At 40.4% G+C, this 15,669-nt stretch overlaps 2 protein-coding genes across 3 annotated transcripts; one reads left to right on the top strand and one right to left on the bottom strand.

Moving 5' to 3' along the window:
- Window positions 1–3,221: 3,221 nt before the first annotated feature.
- On the bottom strand, window positions 3,222–12,424 carry plekha8 (pleckstrin homology domain containing, family A (phosphoinositide binding specific) member 8). 2 transcript variants are annotated; one of them, XM_061674966.1, is made up of 13 exons: window positions 12,261–12,424; window positions 11,754–11,870; window positions 11,257–11,412; window positions 11,035–11,156; window positions 9,976–10,134; window positions 9,871–9,911; window positions 9,694–9,806; window positions 8,496–8,778; window positions 7,213–7,298; window positions 4,880–4,938; window positions 4,593–4,794; window positions 4,462–4,523; window positions 3,222–4,384 (listed from the first exon to the last, which is right to left on the bottom strand). In XM_061674966.1, exons 1-13 carry the CDS (start codon window positions 12,298–12,300, stop codon window positions 4,187–4,189), a joined length of 1,638 nt encoding a protein of 545 aa, XP_061530950.1. In that variant the 5' UTR covers window positions 12,301–12,424; the 3' UTR covers window positions 3,222–4,186. The 2 variants fall into 2 exon arrangements, with proteins under 2 accessions (XP_061530950.1, XP_061530951.1); XM_061674967.1 differs by having other exon boundaries at window positions 9,871–9,893.
- A 217-nt stretch (window positions 12,425–12,641) lies between these two features.
- fkbp14 (FKBP prolyl isomerase 14) lies at window positions 12,642–15,150 on the top strand. The gene is made up of 4 exons (XM_061674968.1): window positions 12,642–12,971; window positions 13,203–13,354; window positions 13,418–13,545; window positions 14,816–15,150. The coding sequence occupies exons 1-4, from the start codon at window positions 12,775–12,777 to the stop codon at window positions 14,972–14,974; spliced, it is 636 nt and encodes a 211-aa protein (XP_061530952.1). The 5' UTR covers window positions 12,642–12,774; the 3' UTR covers window positions 14,975–15,150.
- Window positions 15,151–15,669: the final 519 nt, after the last annotated feature.

Raw genomic sequence — 15,669 nt, 5'->3', positions numbered from 1 at the left:
TTGGGAGGGAACCGACCCCAAAGCGCTTAGTTGCAGTTCATCCCCACTTATTCAATAACTTTAAGGTTAACTTTTTGGGTAACATAAATAAACAAATAAAAAATTCAGTGCAACAATAATGAGCATCAATTAATTATCTGCTGATTTTTTTTATTTTGTATTTTTTTTTTTTTAATTCTCCTACTATTTTCCAAATTCTTTTCCCCATTTATTTTTGCCAGGTTTTTTTTTCTTTTGTTTTTTCTCTTTTATCTTAGTGGCAGTTTATTCCCGCTTATTCGAGATTTTTGGAGGCTATTAAACACAATTACAGTGGGCGTCAATTATGCATATTTTCACTATTCGCGGTGCGGCCTGGTCTCGATCCCCCGCGAATGGCCCGGGTCCACTGTATTCACAAATTGACTTCCACGGTGTGAAATCATCAAGGCCTGTTTAGTTGAACACCAAGTTATTATTCTGTTCTATGAATGGCAACTAATTGTACCTTCTTCCATCTAGTAAAATAATTTTTTTTCTACCGGTCACGATATGTCGCTAGCGTAGATAGATGAACATTATTTGTATAAATGAATCAAATTTCAAATTCGATCATTCCCATCACACCTGATGATCTTTCATGGCACAGTGACTGGGAATCAACTGGAATTCAAAATTAAAACTTTTAGTTTGCAATTCAAAAAATATTTGTTAAAACTGTCAGTATGACCTGACAATAATACATGAATGCATAGTACGTTGACTGAGGAAGTGTCAATCATTTGTTGTATACTCGCCGGCGCACACCCGTGGCCTCGCGCAAGAATAAAACTCCAAACCAATAACATTTAGTGTTATAGTAACACTCCATTACGATTAAGGTGCTTTTCTTCGTGCAACAATGTACCAACAAGTCAGCGCGAGGCCACGGGGGTGTGCCTGCGAGTGCACGACAAATCACTGTCACGCCTCCTGTCTCTGATTGGTTGATTTTCCTCAGGTGCGGTGGTTTCAATACATATTCGGGGCACAAGATGGGGCCAGAGAAGGCATATTTTTTTTTTTTGGGAACAGATCATTTCAGTCATGTACTACTGTCAGGTCATACTGACAATCTTAACATAAAGGACAAAGAGCGATTTTTATGAGATTTTTATTGCACACTCCCCTTTAAATAACCCTCCATACACTGTAATCACATTAAAACTTATTTAAATGCTTTTTAAATGTATGTCAACACAGAAAAATGTATGCGTTATATCAGGACCACGATAGGTGAACGGCGATATAGCGAAGGATTACTGTACTATGCGCCTACACATGAAGGCTTGAAACTGTTATGTTCTTAAACTCAGCGCACAGGCGAGGCTGGAATAGGCCGTAGCTGCTAAATAGGCAATGAAGCTGTTCAATGGTCCTTACTGTATTTACTCTTATTACCTCGTTATCCAGTCTTTGTGTCTTACAGTCCAGCGTGTGTACTGTAGACGTATAGGGCAGCAAAAAAAAAATTTAAAAAAAAATTAGTCGACATAAGCTTCCACTGTCCATAAGCTACAGATGTCAAGGGAGAGCTCTCCTCCCTCCTTGTAAAACGTACAAACAACAAGACTGTTACTGTGTTGTGTCCGCATGCACATGCTAATGTGATCTTTTTTGTTTCTTTCTTTTTTGTAACTCATCAGCAAAGCGGGTGTCTTAAAAAACGTGTAGCAAAGTGCAGTAGTCACGTGACGCAACGTAGTAGGTTCAAACACACCGCGCTGAACGTTCCCGCCTGTGGATTGTGAGCTTTTGACCTTTTGACCTGTGCTGTATCCCACACTGTAACGTGCACAACACAACACGCATGTGGTAACTCTGTAAGGCTTTCTATAAAGTGTAGTATGCGCTATGACTGGGATAGTGAACAATCGTTACGTGTCGTTACTCTGATATGATTTATACGGATGTTCAAAAAATACAATAAAAGTTAGACTGAAAAAACATGTCTGTGTCTGTCTTGCACTTAAAAGGATTTTAAAGAATATCCATAATTCATTCCATCCAGCCATTTTCTATACCGCTCATCCTGTTCAGATTGACTGGACAAAATGTGGAGTACACCCTGGCGTGGTCCGGGCATAAAGAGATAGACAATGAGTCACACTCACATTTCCACCATCACTGAGTGGGAACTGAACCCACGCTGCCTACGTGGAGGTCAGTTGAGTCAATAAAGGTGATTGATTCTCAATTATGATCAGTGACAAATCTGTCCCCAATTTTTTTTGACAAACTTTGAATACGTTACAGCTGTACTGACAGGTTGGCCGGATTTGAACCCCCAACCTCAAAAGTGTGAGGCAGATGTGCTAATCACTGGTGCAGCGTGCCACCTTGAAATTACGATTTTATTTAAATTGTATAATTATACTGTAATTTGGGCCCGATCGTAATAGATTTTTTTTAGGCTGATGCTGATATTTTGTAGCGTAAAATTCAGGTAACCAATTAAACGGCAGATTATTTTTTTTAAATATCCACAATGACTAAAATATTTTCTTTTGGTCCTTTAACGCTTACAACGATAAATATATGAATTGCAGCAACAACATTGGAGTGTTTTACAATACTTTGTCCTTTTGCATTTGTTGAACTTCAAATCGGCTGATTTTTGCTGACCTTTTTTTAAAAAAATGTTTGTTTGAATGGCATTATCTTTATCATGTAATGTGTCAGAAATGAAACAGAAGACGACTACTACTTTTTATTTAGATTTTTTTAGGTGACATTTGTATTGGCAGCAGTCAGCGAGACTGAACCCAAGAGTGAAAGCTCCCTGATGGCTGCCCTTGCTTGAAGCGCGTCCATCAAAGATGTTTTTGACGCCTCTTGCAAACTGCTGTGTTTGACTAAACAAAAAACAGAGCACACTTGTTTTTTTGTTGTTTTTCCCTGAGACATGACAGTTGTGTTTCAAAGCGACCGCCCCTTGAGTGTCAAGTCAGCAGACGCCGATGCACTTCTGCGTTGGGCACCTGGCCAGCATTGCAGTGAATGCGAGTGTGTAACTCTATTACTACAGTGCTACATTGTCAGTCTTGTCTAAATCAGATGCGATTTTAGGACGGGAGACGCAATAGACAAGCTGAGCCTGTAAAATAACTTTTTAATGCTATTTGAAACTCTCTCTCTAACGCTCAACATTGTCTTTATGTTGGGTTGAAGGATTAAAAAAGAAAAAAGCTTGGATACATAAAGACAATGAAATTATGTTTTATTATTTAATTAAGTACATATCAGATTGTTCCAAACATGTATAGAAAAAAAACAAAAACTAAATATTACAACAGCACAGTTAAATGAATTACATCAGCAACCATATTTAAATTGTGCAAGTTGACTGTATGTTTACAAAAAAAATAAAATAAAATTATGACAAGGTCTTAAAACAATGAAAAATAATGTTTGACTGGCTCAAAAGTAATAAGTTAGCACACATGAAAGCCTACATGGATGGATGAGATCAGCACACATTTTCCACTTTTATCAAATAGGATTATTGAGTCTGATTCAAGTCAGTTACCATGTTACAGTACCTCTTCAGATACCAATGAGATGAAGCCAAAGACTCGTCAATAACTTAAGACAAAATAAATAAACTTCGGAAATGCACACGATGCACTGGCTTGTTGAGAAGATGTCAGTATGTTCCTAGCCATGTTCTACATGAATATTTATTTTCCATCTCCAGTGTTACGGTGCTAAAAGCTGTTCTCGCTGGTCCTTCTCAGGGTCAAGAAAAGAAAAAGAAAAAAAAGCATTTTTGATCAAATTTGAAAGACTTTCATCACTAAAAATATACAGTGCAACATTAGCAAGTGAGTTATAGTAATAAAAAGTTTACTAGGCAAATCACCTAGTTTGCTTTATTATAGAAACACTGACAGATTTCTTTTTTTTCTCATTTGCTTGCATCTTATTGCACATTCTGTCATTTGATTTCAAATTCAGAAATCAAACTTTTTACATTGCAGTGGTCTTTATGTACTTTTAAAGTACATACAATTGACACTAACAACTACACGTCATTGTTGATGCTGAAAGCTCCTCAGCGCAGACTTATTCCATCTTTCGAACTTCCGCATCGGGTCTTTAAACGCCTCACGCGAAGTCCTTGCGTCTGGCTCCTTTCTGTGACTCCGCCCACTTTTGTGCTCGCATTTCACACCACCTCGTCGGACTCCAGGTTGTACTCCTCATAGAGGGCGTCCAGGATGGCGAGTTGGCGGTCCATGGCGGGCAGGTAGAGGCTGAGGTCCCGGCGCATCCCGCCGGCAAAGCCGCTCTTCAGCTCGTCGCCTTCTGTCGTCACCAAGGCGGCTGTGAAGCTCTGGTAGGACGGAGCGGCTCGCAGCGCCAACTGGGAGAGAAACAACCAAAAAATAGAGGTGAGGGAAGTAAGTCGTGGTCTTCATGTGTGGGGTGGGGAACACATACCGCAAAGACACCGCGGACCACCCATCCGTGATACTGGCGAAGAGTCTTGCCGTAAGCGTGATCTGAAGGAGATGACGATTACGAATACAAACTCGTTCAAATAGAAGCTGACCGGTGGAGTTTGTACTGACTGAGCGCTGCGTGGATGTCTCGCTCGCCAGCGTTGACCTGCGACAGGAACTCCTTGAGGAACTTGAGGCCCCGTCTGAGCCACAGCAGAGCCTCGGTGGCCGAGTTGCGCACCTCAGCCACCTGGCCGTGCACCTCGTGGAGCACGATGGACTGCAGCGTGGGGAAGGCGGCTGGGTCCGACATCAGCTTCTGATTGATTTTCTACAAGTGTGAAAATAAAAAAAACTTTCTTGCATTTGTTGATCAAAAATAAGTGCTTAACAGAATTCTTCACACATCCACTCACCTTGATGTTTCCCACAAAGTCCATCTTCACTGGAGCAAAGACGGTGGGGCCAAGCTTGTCTGAGGGCACAATTTTCTTTGTTCTTAAATTCATGTAAAATGACTTGTTACATTATGAACAAGTTTTACTCTAAATTTTAAATAAAAAAGAAAGCCTTAAAAAAATAGGAAAAAAGTTGCAGCCATTTTTTTAATTTATTATTTATTTATTATTATTATTTTTTTAAAAGGGTTGTGATGAGACTCGATGACGGCCAGCTTTTTAATTTATTTTTAAGAACTGTAATATTTAGAGAACAGTCACAATTTAAACATAATAAAGGCATTGCGAAGAAACATATATATATTTTTTCAAAAAAACAACAACTTGATTCTAAACTTGAATAAGGAAATCTACGTTTTCCCACACCCCTGGTTGTGACTCCCTAGCAAATGCTAATAGTGTACTGTAATAGTTATCATGTAAGAAGAAAGAAAAAAAAAACTGTATCAAGTGGTAATAAGAGGGGAAAAAAAGTGTATTATGAAAATAATGAGGCGCAAATGGCTGCGTTTCAGTTTGGGAATTCTGACATTCACTTGTTAAACTTCCGACCTCTTGTAACAAAAACAACAACAAAAAGAAACACAAAAAAAATAAAAATCAGGCAGTATTAATGTGAAATCACTATCTTTTTCGAGAAAAATTTACAACTTTGCATTTTTGCGACTGTTGTTCTCATAACATGACATTTTTCAGTGTGGCCTTCCTTTATACTGCTTCATATTCATTAACTGAACCGTGTAATTGTTACGTTAGTATTTTTAGGGGTTCATAATTTTCAAAGTGTTCCTCCAATTTTAATATCCATTCACCTTTTCAAACTTTAAATGAGAGATGCTTTTTGTAGATATAGACCATTTAGTCGGCGTGGACGTGCAATGACGACTGCGGCTGTTCGATGATGATGATGATGATGATGTTGATGAAATTCCCGACTTGGGTGCGAAAAGTGTTAGAATAAATGTACATAAGTTATCTGATGTTTACTCGAATCCTATTGCAAAGCATTCGTTCGGCAGTACAATGTTGAATGTCTCGTGAAAGTTGAAGTTGTCTGTGAAGAGAGCTGCGCCCTCATCAAAAGATAGCGGCTGGAACATTTTGCGGTCGAACGTCGAAACAATCCGCGCTGAAGAAGAACACATCTCCATTATCATCTGCACAATGAGTCATATCTGTGATTGTTTCACGTCGCTGCTGTGTGCGCCCTTATCTCAAGATGGCAGCAGCAACGTCTGTGTATAAAAAATATATAAAAATAAAAAGAGAGGGCTCGGCAGAGTGTGGTCAGGGCGGTACGAGGTGGTAACTGTGTCCAACTCTGTCCGTTCTCCTCGCGAGTAAAAGAACCAGTCGCTTGTCTTCCTTCCTTGTTTATTAAATGTTCTCGGTTGTTTGAACCTGACAAAAAGAACGAACATCCTTTTGTGAGGCTGCCGGACCGAAAGCGAAGAATCCACCGTTGACGCTTCTGCATTGCGGCCGCCAATCATCGTTTACATAAAGGTGGTGTAATAAATTAGAATATTGTTACAAGAAAGAAAAAAAAAAAAAAAAAAAAGTTCATTTATTTTAGTCGTTCGAGTCAAAAAGGGGAGTCGTACATTTCAGAAGGCCAGCTCCATATTTCCGTATTATAAATCATCAAAGTACTATGATGGTAAAATTTGTGTTTTCGTTAGACGTTAGCTACAAGCTAAATAATTTCCCACAGTATTTGTATTTATTGAGATGAACCTGTATGCACATATCAGCCTTTTGATTGAGCACTTGAGCAACATGTTTGTACACAGGATCATAAATGTGAGGAGAAAATAAATAAATAAATGTAATCAATCCAAGATGGTTGTTACATGCGCAATCTGAGAGCCAATCCAAGAGTTGCATCATCAAAAATTCGTCATATTATGCGGGGATGTTAAGAGAAGTTCTCATTATGAAGAGTTGTTTTTATTTGTTTATATTTGATCATTGAATTAATCCCACAAGGGAAATGAAGTGTGACAGAATAAAAGGATGCCTCTCAAAGCTACCCATTATCATCTTTGGAAAGGAATTCTTGATACAGCTCACGCATTGGATCTCATTAGAAGCGTCTAAAAAATGTATTTCCATGTTAATGAATAAGCGTGAGGAAAAAGGCACCAAAGAGGCTAATAATGCCAAGGCCAGGCAGAAAGCATTTAGAGCGCGTGAAGGACAGAATGAGCAGCAATGGCATGAAAGAAAGGAAAACACTTGACAGCGTCCTTCTCCAAAGAGATAAGATAAGAAGGACACATCTGGCCTACCTAATACAGGCACTATTGCATAGCACGAGTCCAAAAACTCTTGCGTGGGGATGCCATTGTCGTCATCCAGCTTTAAATCACTAAATCTAGAAAACAAAGGGAGGGAGACAGATTCAGACAGGATAAGATTAAAACACAATGTCGACTTTATTTGAGAAACAGGACAATACGGAGATGGAAACAAAGCCACAGAGAAACACTTGATCGGCGGCGCGCGTGCGAGCTGGGCGATGACTGAGCAGCTTTGTCGACAACATTCTCACACAGCTCTCCTCCATTTCATGTCTACTAGCATCCTCCGGCGTGCACTGCATACAGCAATCCCTCGTTCATCGTGAGGTTTACGTAACAGAAAGCCCCCGCAATCGATGTAATCTCAGCCATCAATTACTTAGTGTATTATTGACTGGATATCAAGTTACAAGTTTCATATGTACAATTCACTGCCAATAAATGGTACTTCACAGACTTGCAGGTATTCTATTTGTCCACTTGAGGTCACTCTACACAAGCGCACGTACACTAAAGGTGGGTGTATTCTGCTAGGGTGAACGTCAATCCAGGAGGACGTAAAGTACACGTGCTATTTCCTGTCTTGAGTATTCGGGACTGTGTCTCACACTGACGTTCCTGCCGATCTAGTAACCGCAAAGCATCATGGGAAGTAGGGCCAGCAGATGCTGCTGCTTCCCAGAATTCTTTGTGGTGATGTTTATTTAACTACAGGACTGTAGTTGAGAATCAAGCTAAACGTTGCTCTTTACTTGTGTTTGTCCCTGTACATATTGTTATGAGTGTGCGCATTAGCTATACGTGGGGCTAAGGTTGATAGTTGTGAATTTTATTTCATGAAGCTGACTGTGGCTTGCGTGTTAAACAGTGGCATTCCGGTCATGTTCTTTGTATCCTCAAGCAATTTGGAGATTTCCCAAATGCATGAGTTAAGATTACTTGGATTCTTTTTCTACACAGAATAAGAACCCAACTCTTCTCATGTGAGTCATTGCTGCCTAATTCAAATCAAATAGCCAATAAAGCTAACTGTACCAGAGAGGCGCAGGTCAGTAACTGATCAATGACACACATCCATTGACACACACAGATTCATAGTGAGAAAATAAAGACGACATCAGACGAGTGCTTCACTGTGTCACATGACAGAGAGGCACACTAACGTAAAACACTGAAAATGTAACACCATTAAATCTCTTATTAATTATTTGTGCTCATCTAAACTGTCGCCAATTCAGTGAAATGTATTGGAAATTTACATAGGTTCATACCTGTGACTCATTGTGCTGAAAAAAGTCTCCACTGGCTCTTCTGGCTCCGCGGAATCCTTGAAAATGTCTTCTTCACAGTCGGCCTCTTCTCCGTCTGGGAGTGTTTCCTGCCGAGGCTCCTCGCCGCCGCTCTCCGCCGCCGCGCTTCTCTGGGTCTCCTTTTGCCCCTCGTCGTCGTCGGCTGCTGCGGTGGCTTCGGCCCGAGACGTATTCTGGGATGCGGGAGGAAGAGGATCGACTTTCTCCTCCTGCATGGCGTTGTCGCCGTTGGCCGTGTGCCTGTCTGTGGGGTACAGACGGAAACGGGTTACGCTTGCTAATAAACTATCAATATTACAGACCGGGACATTAATAATGGAAAAAAAGGACAAAACTTCACTTTAGAGCAGGTGTGGGAAAAGTTTATACTTATAGACAGCTCTGTTCTCCAAGCATTTACATCATCAAGAATTCTGTAATATTTGTTGTATTAATGTTGACGTTTTTACTACTAAAATTAATTAAAATATATTTCTTCATTGTTAACTTTGTACTCATTTAGCTAATTAAATAAATGGTCGATAGATTTTAAATAATAAATAGTAAAACAAACACTTTTACATATACAGTATGTTCAAATTTTTTTATGTATGGTACTAAAAAAGTTTTATTATTTATAATTAAAATAATAATAAATAAAAGAAAAAAGACTTAATTCTTTTTTCATTATTACAACTATTTTACATATACATTTTGACTTTTTTTTTTTTTTTTTTTTTTTAAAGGTTGCATATTTTATCCTAACCTAACCTTCTTATGCCCAAATATGGTCAGTCCCCCCCACAAATCAATATTATTGGTCAGTCCCCAGGAGGGTAGTTCATTTTTTACAAATGATTGACCGACCGGAAGTTTTGAAAATGGCTTGCAGTTCTGGTTCGAATCCCCAACTCCCCCACCCCGTGTCTATCGCCCAGAGACAGCTTGGTTAGCCTTCAGCTCATCCACAACCCCGATAAGGAAAATGACTATAGAAAATAGATGATTGCTATTATAATGTGTCAAAAGAACATTATTCAGCGTCGACACTAAAAGGCAAAACATCTGTCGTCATCACTTTCTTTGATTCATAAACGACAAACAGAACGTTTGAGCTGTGAGGTCATCCCTCTATTTCATATGACAACATTAAAGTGAGTCCTTGAAGAACTGGACTCACTTGATGGGAAAGGTTGCCGTTCTGGTCCGTCCGGTTCATCACGTCCCCCTGCGCCAGAGTCGAGGCTGCGGGTGTCATGTGCCGTCACGTCTGTTTCCGACAAATCTCTGCACCTGGCATTTATTTAGAGTGTCAACATTTTTCTTTAAACATGACATGACGCTGAGCAGTACTTACCTTTCGCCAAGGCGCTGCCTTAACTGATTGACAGGTTTAATCTGTAAGAGACGTGAGGGCGTCACCTGCGGCGCGCGACCGTATCGGGCGACAAAAGAAACGCACCTTCTGAGGTTTGATGGCGGCCACGGGAGGGGACGCCGGCGGGCTCTGCTTGGACGCGTCTGGCGTGAAAGTACGATTGGCTATCTGCATGCACTCCTCCAGGGTCTTGAGGAACGTGGTGCACGTCGACTTCACCATGTTGCCCGCGTCTATGCCGCTCTGAAAGGAGAACAAAGACAATACCTGTTGACGCCAAAAGTGGGGCAATCGAGACGCATCACTTGACCCGAGTCAGAATTAAGTCGCCAGTTTCAGGACTTGGGACTTGGCTAAAACATATTTTAAAAAAAGACTCAATTTGACTTTGACTTGAACTACAGTGGATATAACAAGTCTACACACCCCTGTTCAAATGCCAGTGTTTTTGTGATATATAAAAAAAGAGCAAGGTATAATTTCAAAACGTTTTCCACCATTAATGCGACCTATAACCAGTACAACTATTTTTTTCGAGAGGGAAAGTAAAATTAAACAAGTGATATAACACAGGTGCACAAGTGAGCACACCCTCTTCAAAATCAATAAAACTAAGTTTAAGATGATTAAGGTACTATAATAATGTGTCTTGGCAAAATTATTTTTTTTTTTTACATCACAGAAATAAATGCCATTTTTGCACATGGGTGCGTATACTTTTTATATCCACTGTAGATGACGTTACTTTTGAAAATCTGCATTTTTAAAAGTTATTTTTTTTTGCATCGTGCGTGCCACCCTGGCAACCCACCAATGGGCTACGATACGGAGTGCAGAGGCCACCTCACGAAGCAAATATTAAGGAGGGAGCGCCGAAGATTATTATAGTTGGATCCGAGGATTTACGTTACGGACGGAATTGGGCAACAGCCAACGTTTGCAACTCAAAAGAGACACAACCACGACATCTAACTTCATCAGTCACTACAGGTAAACTTCCCAGTTTAGCTCACCAACAGCCGGTCTAACATAAGCTTCACGTCAGTTGTACGATTAATTGAAAAGACCAAGTATTGGACAATACAGAGAGCGTTTGACACTTGTGTTTACATTTCAAGAATGAATCCACACCGCCGTGTTTACCTCTGCTGCGACACCAAGCTCGTCGTCGTCCTTGATTTTGTTCACTTGTTGGAGAAGAAGGTCACAGTACAACCTGAGCTCTGACATCTTTGTCTTTAGTGCTTCTGTGTTCTCTTGGAGTTCTGGAAAGCGGTATAAACACAAACCAGGCTCTGTAGTTAATAGTAGCTACATTGACCTATCAAGTTAGGTTAGCTTCTCATATTACGATGACACATTTACCCTTCTCTCTCTTTGTTCGGTTGTCTGTCAGGCAAGCTTTGGCTGTTCCCAGAGCCACCAGCCATTTTTGTCTCTCTGCTGCATTGATGGCTCTCAGGTAGAAGTACTGCTCTCCGGGTATGGTCAGGTCAAGACGCGTGGAGTCAGAGGAATGAACTAACACACAAAAGCAGCCAAGACAAATCTATATTCAACAGGCCAGCACCACGAAATAGGTTCGAGCAGAGAGTACCAACCACATCAGTGTGTTGCAAGAGATAATTAGGTGTGCCAAGGGAAATGAAGCACTTTCACGTAATTGGTCTAAATAATGTATTTTAGTCTCATTATCGCTTTTCAGGCACAACTCATTAAAAATGAGGGGTTCAGATTTCACACAGAGTACGCAGATTTATGAGTACATTTCAGCATATACACTCTTTTTTGGGTCTCTATTTTGTTTGGTGCTGTACCGTTTTTCGAATGGCTCACTAACGGTGACGGCGCGACGCACAAACCTTGAATTTCACAAACAGAGATTTTAATGCTCCCCTTGCAGCCTTTCCAAGCATCCTCTTGAGAGTCATAATAAGACAAAGTTCCACCGTCCAGCACAAACCAGCGAGGTTGCCACCCTGGAAGAATGCAGGCACATACACTTTCAAAATGACTTCATTTTCTTCACCAGTTCGTACTTGCACTTAGTTGAAAGTTTAAGGAAACAACTACCCTTGTTCACTTTCAATTCGGATAAAATGTCACATAATGTGTACTAACATACTCACTACGCGGTTAAGTCATGTCATTGAATTACATGAATTTTTTTTTTTTAATGATTTAAACACAAATCGCTGTTAATTCAGGTGGAGCACAAGCTTTGACGCCGACGCGATTAGCTGACGTTAGCTTGCCCGCTACCTCTTGAATGCTCTCCCAAAACTCAACGCTGACGTTGTCACGCTAGCTAGCTAGCTTCCATCACGACTAACAGCCACAACATCAAAACAAGCCTAAGGAGAACGTACCGCTTATGTAATTGGTCCACTTGTATAGTATTCCCTCCATCGTCGAGGTGTTTTTTGCCGTTCATTACTTGCTTGTCATGATACGATAAGGCGCACAGCTGACTGCAACCACAGTCGCATCTGCCCCCAAGTGAGATTTGCGGAGTACAATAAACAGCACGCATACGGTACATGGCGTCTACGTTGGTAAAAGTGCGTAAACGTATTTCTAGAATACGCTTCTAAACGACCACTCTGCTTTATCTTCAGAGGATTTGCGTTGGGTGGGTACGGATTTAAATAATTGACATAACCGAGAACCAATTATATGATAGAGTATAGATATAAGGCGGGACTTTAGCGAATTATCCAATAGAAATTGAAGGAGGGCGAATTGTTGAACAGTGGCTTTTTTCATGAAGTTTGGTGCCACGTAGTTAACCTAAAACACCGTTATAGTAAATAGTTTATGAATATGATTTAAGGAACCGATTTGCAAACTTCGTGAGTACGTTTTGTAAATTTATTTCACACAATGACATTGTTTCCCATTTGCTCGATATTATCGTTTGTAATTACGCTAACCCATGGAGGCAAACTACCCGACCCTGAAGTGAAAATAGAAGTAATGCAAAAACCTCTCATGTGTAACCGCAAGACGAAATATGGAGACATGCTTCTTGTCCATTACGAGGGATACTTGCAGAGCAACGGCACCATGTTCCACTCAAGGTAATGTCTTGAATTGAAGTCAAATGTCCCATCAATTGCTGTTGAACTAACTACATCATGCAGTTTTATGTACCTTCCTGCACTGTGTCACTATACTGTCAGTCTCATCCATCCATGATTCTACCTGTCAGTCTCATCCGTCCATCACTCTACATTAACTCTGCATACAGTGGCGCTCTAATGTGCATTTGTGTGCCTGTGCTCCCAAATAACATTGATGGATATTTGCAGCCGCCTAGAAGGGGATAAAAATCCAGTGTGGTTCACCCTCGGGACCAAAGACGTGCTCCTGGGCTGGGACAAGGGTCTCCAGAACATGTGCACAGGAGAGCAGCGAAAACTGACCGTTCCTCCATCTCTGGCCTATGGGAAAGAAGAGAAAGGTACGTTCAAAATGGCCTACAGGAATAAGGGAACGTACACGGTCAAACATGGTTTGTTTGCAGGCAAGATCCCACCGAGCAGCACCCTGGTTTTCGACATTGAGCTCATCGATATCCGCAATGGCCCGAGGTCGCACGATTCTTTCCGAGAGATGGATCTCAACGATGACTGGAAGCTCTCGAAGGAGGAGGTGTGGTGTGTTTACGTCCTGCTGCACTTACTTAGTGTGCACTCACACGAGGCAATCCATAGCACGGTCAAGCATGTTTCACTATTAGTCTGAGCGGTCGGCACCGGGCGCAAGCATGGTACCGGTGACACTTCCCGGGGTCCGGCTTGGCTGGACGTGGAGGCCGATATGGAATGAATTTGCGTCGTATAACCGAACGCGAGATGATGCTAAAAGTCACCTTAGTGACCACAGTCGTATGAATGATTTTCAGGGAAACACAATTAGATGTTGAAGTATTGATATTGCAATATTACTCAAATAAAGAAGGAATATTATGAGATATTATGAGAATACATTTTTTATTTTACAATAATAAATAAAAAAAAGATACATATTGCCAGAATCAAGTTGGAATACTGTATTACTATGATAAAGTGAAAATCACCACACTAGATTAAGTCATAATATTCCGAGTATACAGTACAGTCGTACTGGTTTATCGCAGGGGTTACATTCCAGAACTTCCCGCAATGGAGGAAAATCTAAAAAGTATTATTTATGTAGCGTTTAAAGCTTTACAAATCATACCAATACAAAATATCCATGTGAGGTTCAAGTATTATTATTTTTGTCCACTTGGAGTCACCATCCTTACTGTCTACACTGTAGTATCTGTGACTTTGAAAGTGCGTGTGGCTTTAAAAGGGGGGCCCGGCCTGTTGTGTGATGTCGGAGTCGGTCAACGAGAGATTTGGCTGTTGTTTGCTCAGGATATTGCTGGCTGTTAAGTGCCTAACTGTTAGCTAGTCGACATAAGTAGTGGCCGTTGGCACCTCGTGAATAAATGTGCTTATTATGTGTTTATTCTCTTACCATTTGTTTAATAAAGTGATTGAATGTCTATCCTTGACCACCTGTGTGGAGGGATTACAATTAACTAACTAGCGGTGGTAGGTTATATTCAATTTCCTTCGCAGTCGACACATTACACTTTTATCTTTTTTTTTTTTTTTAACGTATGAAATGATCCCAAACCTTCGACAGGAGCTTTTACGCACTGCGATATGACTAGACGACTGGAGAGTAAAAAATACTTAAAGAATGAAGTTGTCGTTTTATGAGAATAAATATGACTTTGTTCCGTCATAAAGTGTTAGATGTTAGAACCAAGTGTTTTCATCTGATATTATATGAAATGACCCAATTAATACACATTATATCAGATCTGTATCTGTAGATAGGTTTTCCAGCTCCAGACCCACATTTGGTGTCATTGTGTGTGTCACAGGTGAAGGTGTACCTGCAGAAGGAGTTTGAGAAACACGGCTACTCGCCAAACGACACACATAACGACGTGATGGTGGAGGATATCTTCCAAAACGAGGATGAGGATAAAGACGGTTTCATCTCTGCCAGAGAATTCACTTATCAACATGATGAACTGTGAAGGATACATTTCATCAACACTCACCTGCTGAACATGTATTTTCACTTTTTAATGTTTTGTCTTACCTCTAACCTTGGGTTATCGACTTGATTTTTGTGAACTGTATTCATGTGCTCAGGCAACATGCACTGAAAATGTCACTACAGATGTATTTAAAATGGAATATTACCGTTTTTTTTTTTCAGGAAATAAACAAAATATGAATATATGAATTTGGTTGTAAAACAATTTGTGGTCTAACATGAAATTTGAGTTTGCAGTTGTTTTTGGTGATGGATATTCTGTCTCTTATTCACTAGAGGGCACTCTTGTACCTGACAAGCTGCCACCTTGTATTTCTCCCCATTATTTCCTCAAAATGTTTGCAAGGCCACTATAATCACATTCTGATTCATTCCACAAACTGTGAACTATTATTAATTTGGAGCAAATGTTTTAAGGCATTCACTCACTTAAATTACACTTGGCACTGGACTTAATGGAAAACGAAGGAACCCTAATGTCGAAAGTGACTTTATGAGTTCATTAATTGCGAAGTCATGCTGAGCGACTTACTACAGTGATTCTGAGGGATTTGAAAATACCCAATCAAGATCAGCCACAGTATTTGCATACAGGCACGACAGTCTCTGTTTGAATGAGGTAACAAGCACAGACAGAGAGACAAATAGAATCCACATAGCGGTGAAACATGT

The sequence above is a fragment of the Phycodurus eques genome, chromosome 4 (genome assembly GCF_024500275.1).
Source record: "Phycodurus eques isolate BA_2022a chromosome 4, UOR_Pequ_1.1, whole genome shotgun sequence".
Lineage (NCBI taxonomy): Eukaryota > Metazoa > Chordata > Actinopteri > Syngnathiformes > Syngnathidae > Phycodurus > Phycodurus eques.
This window is presented reverse-complemented; position numbering and strand designations above follow the sequence as displayed.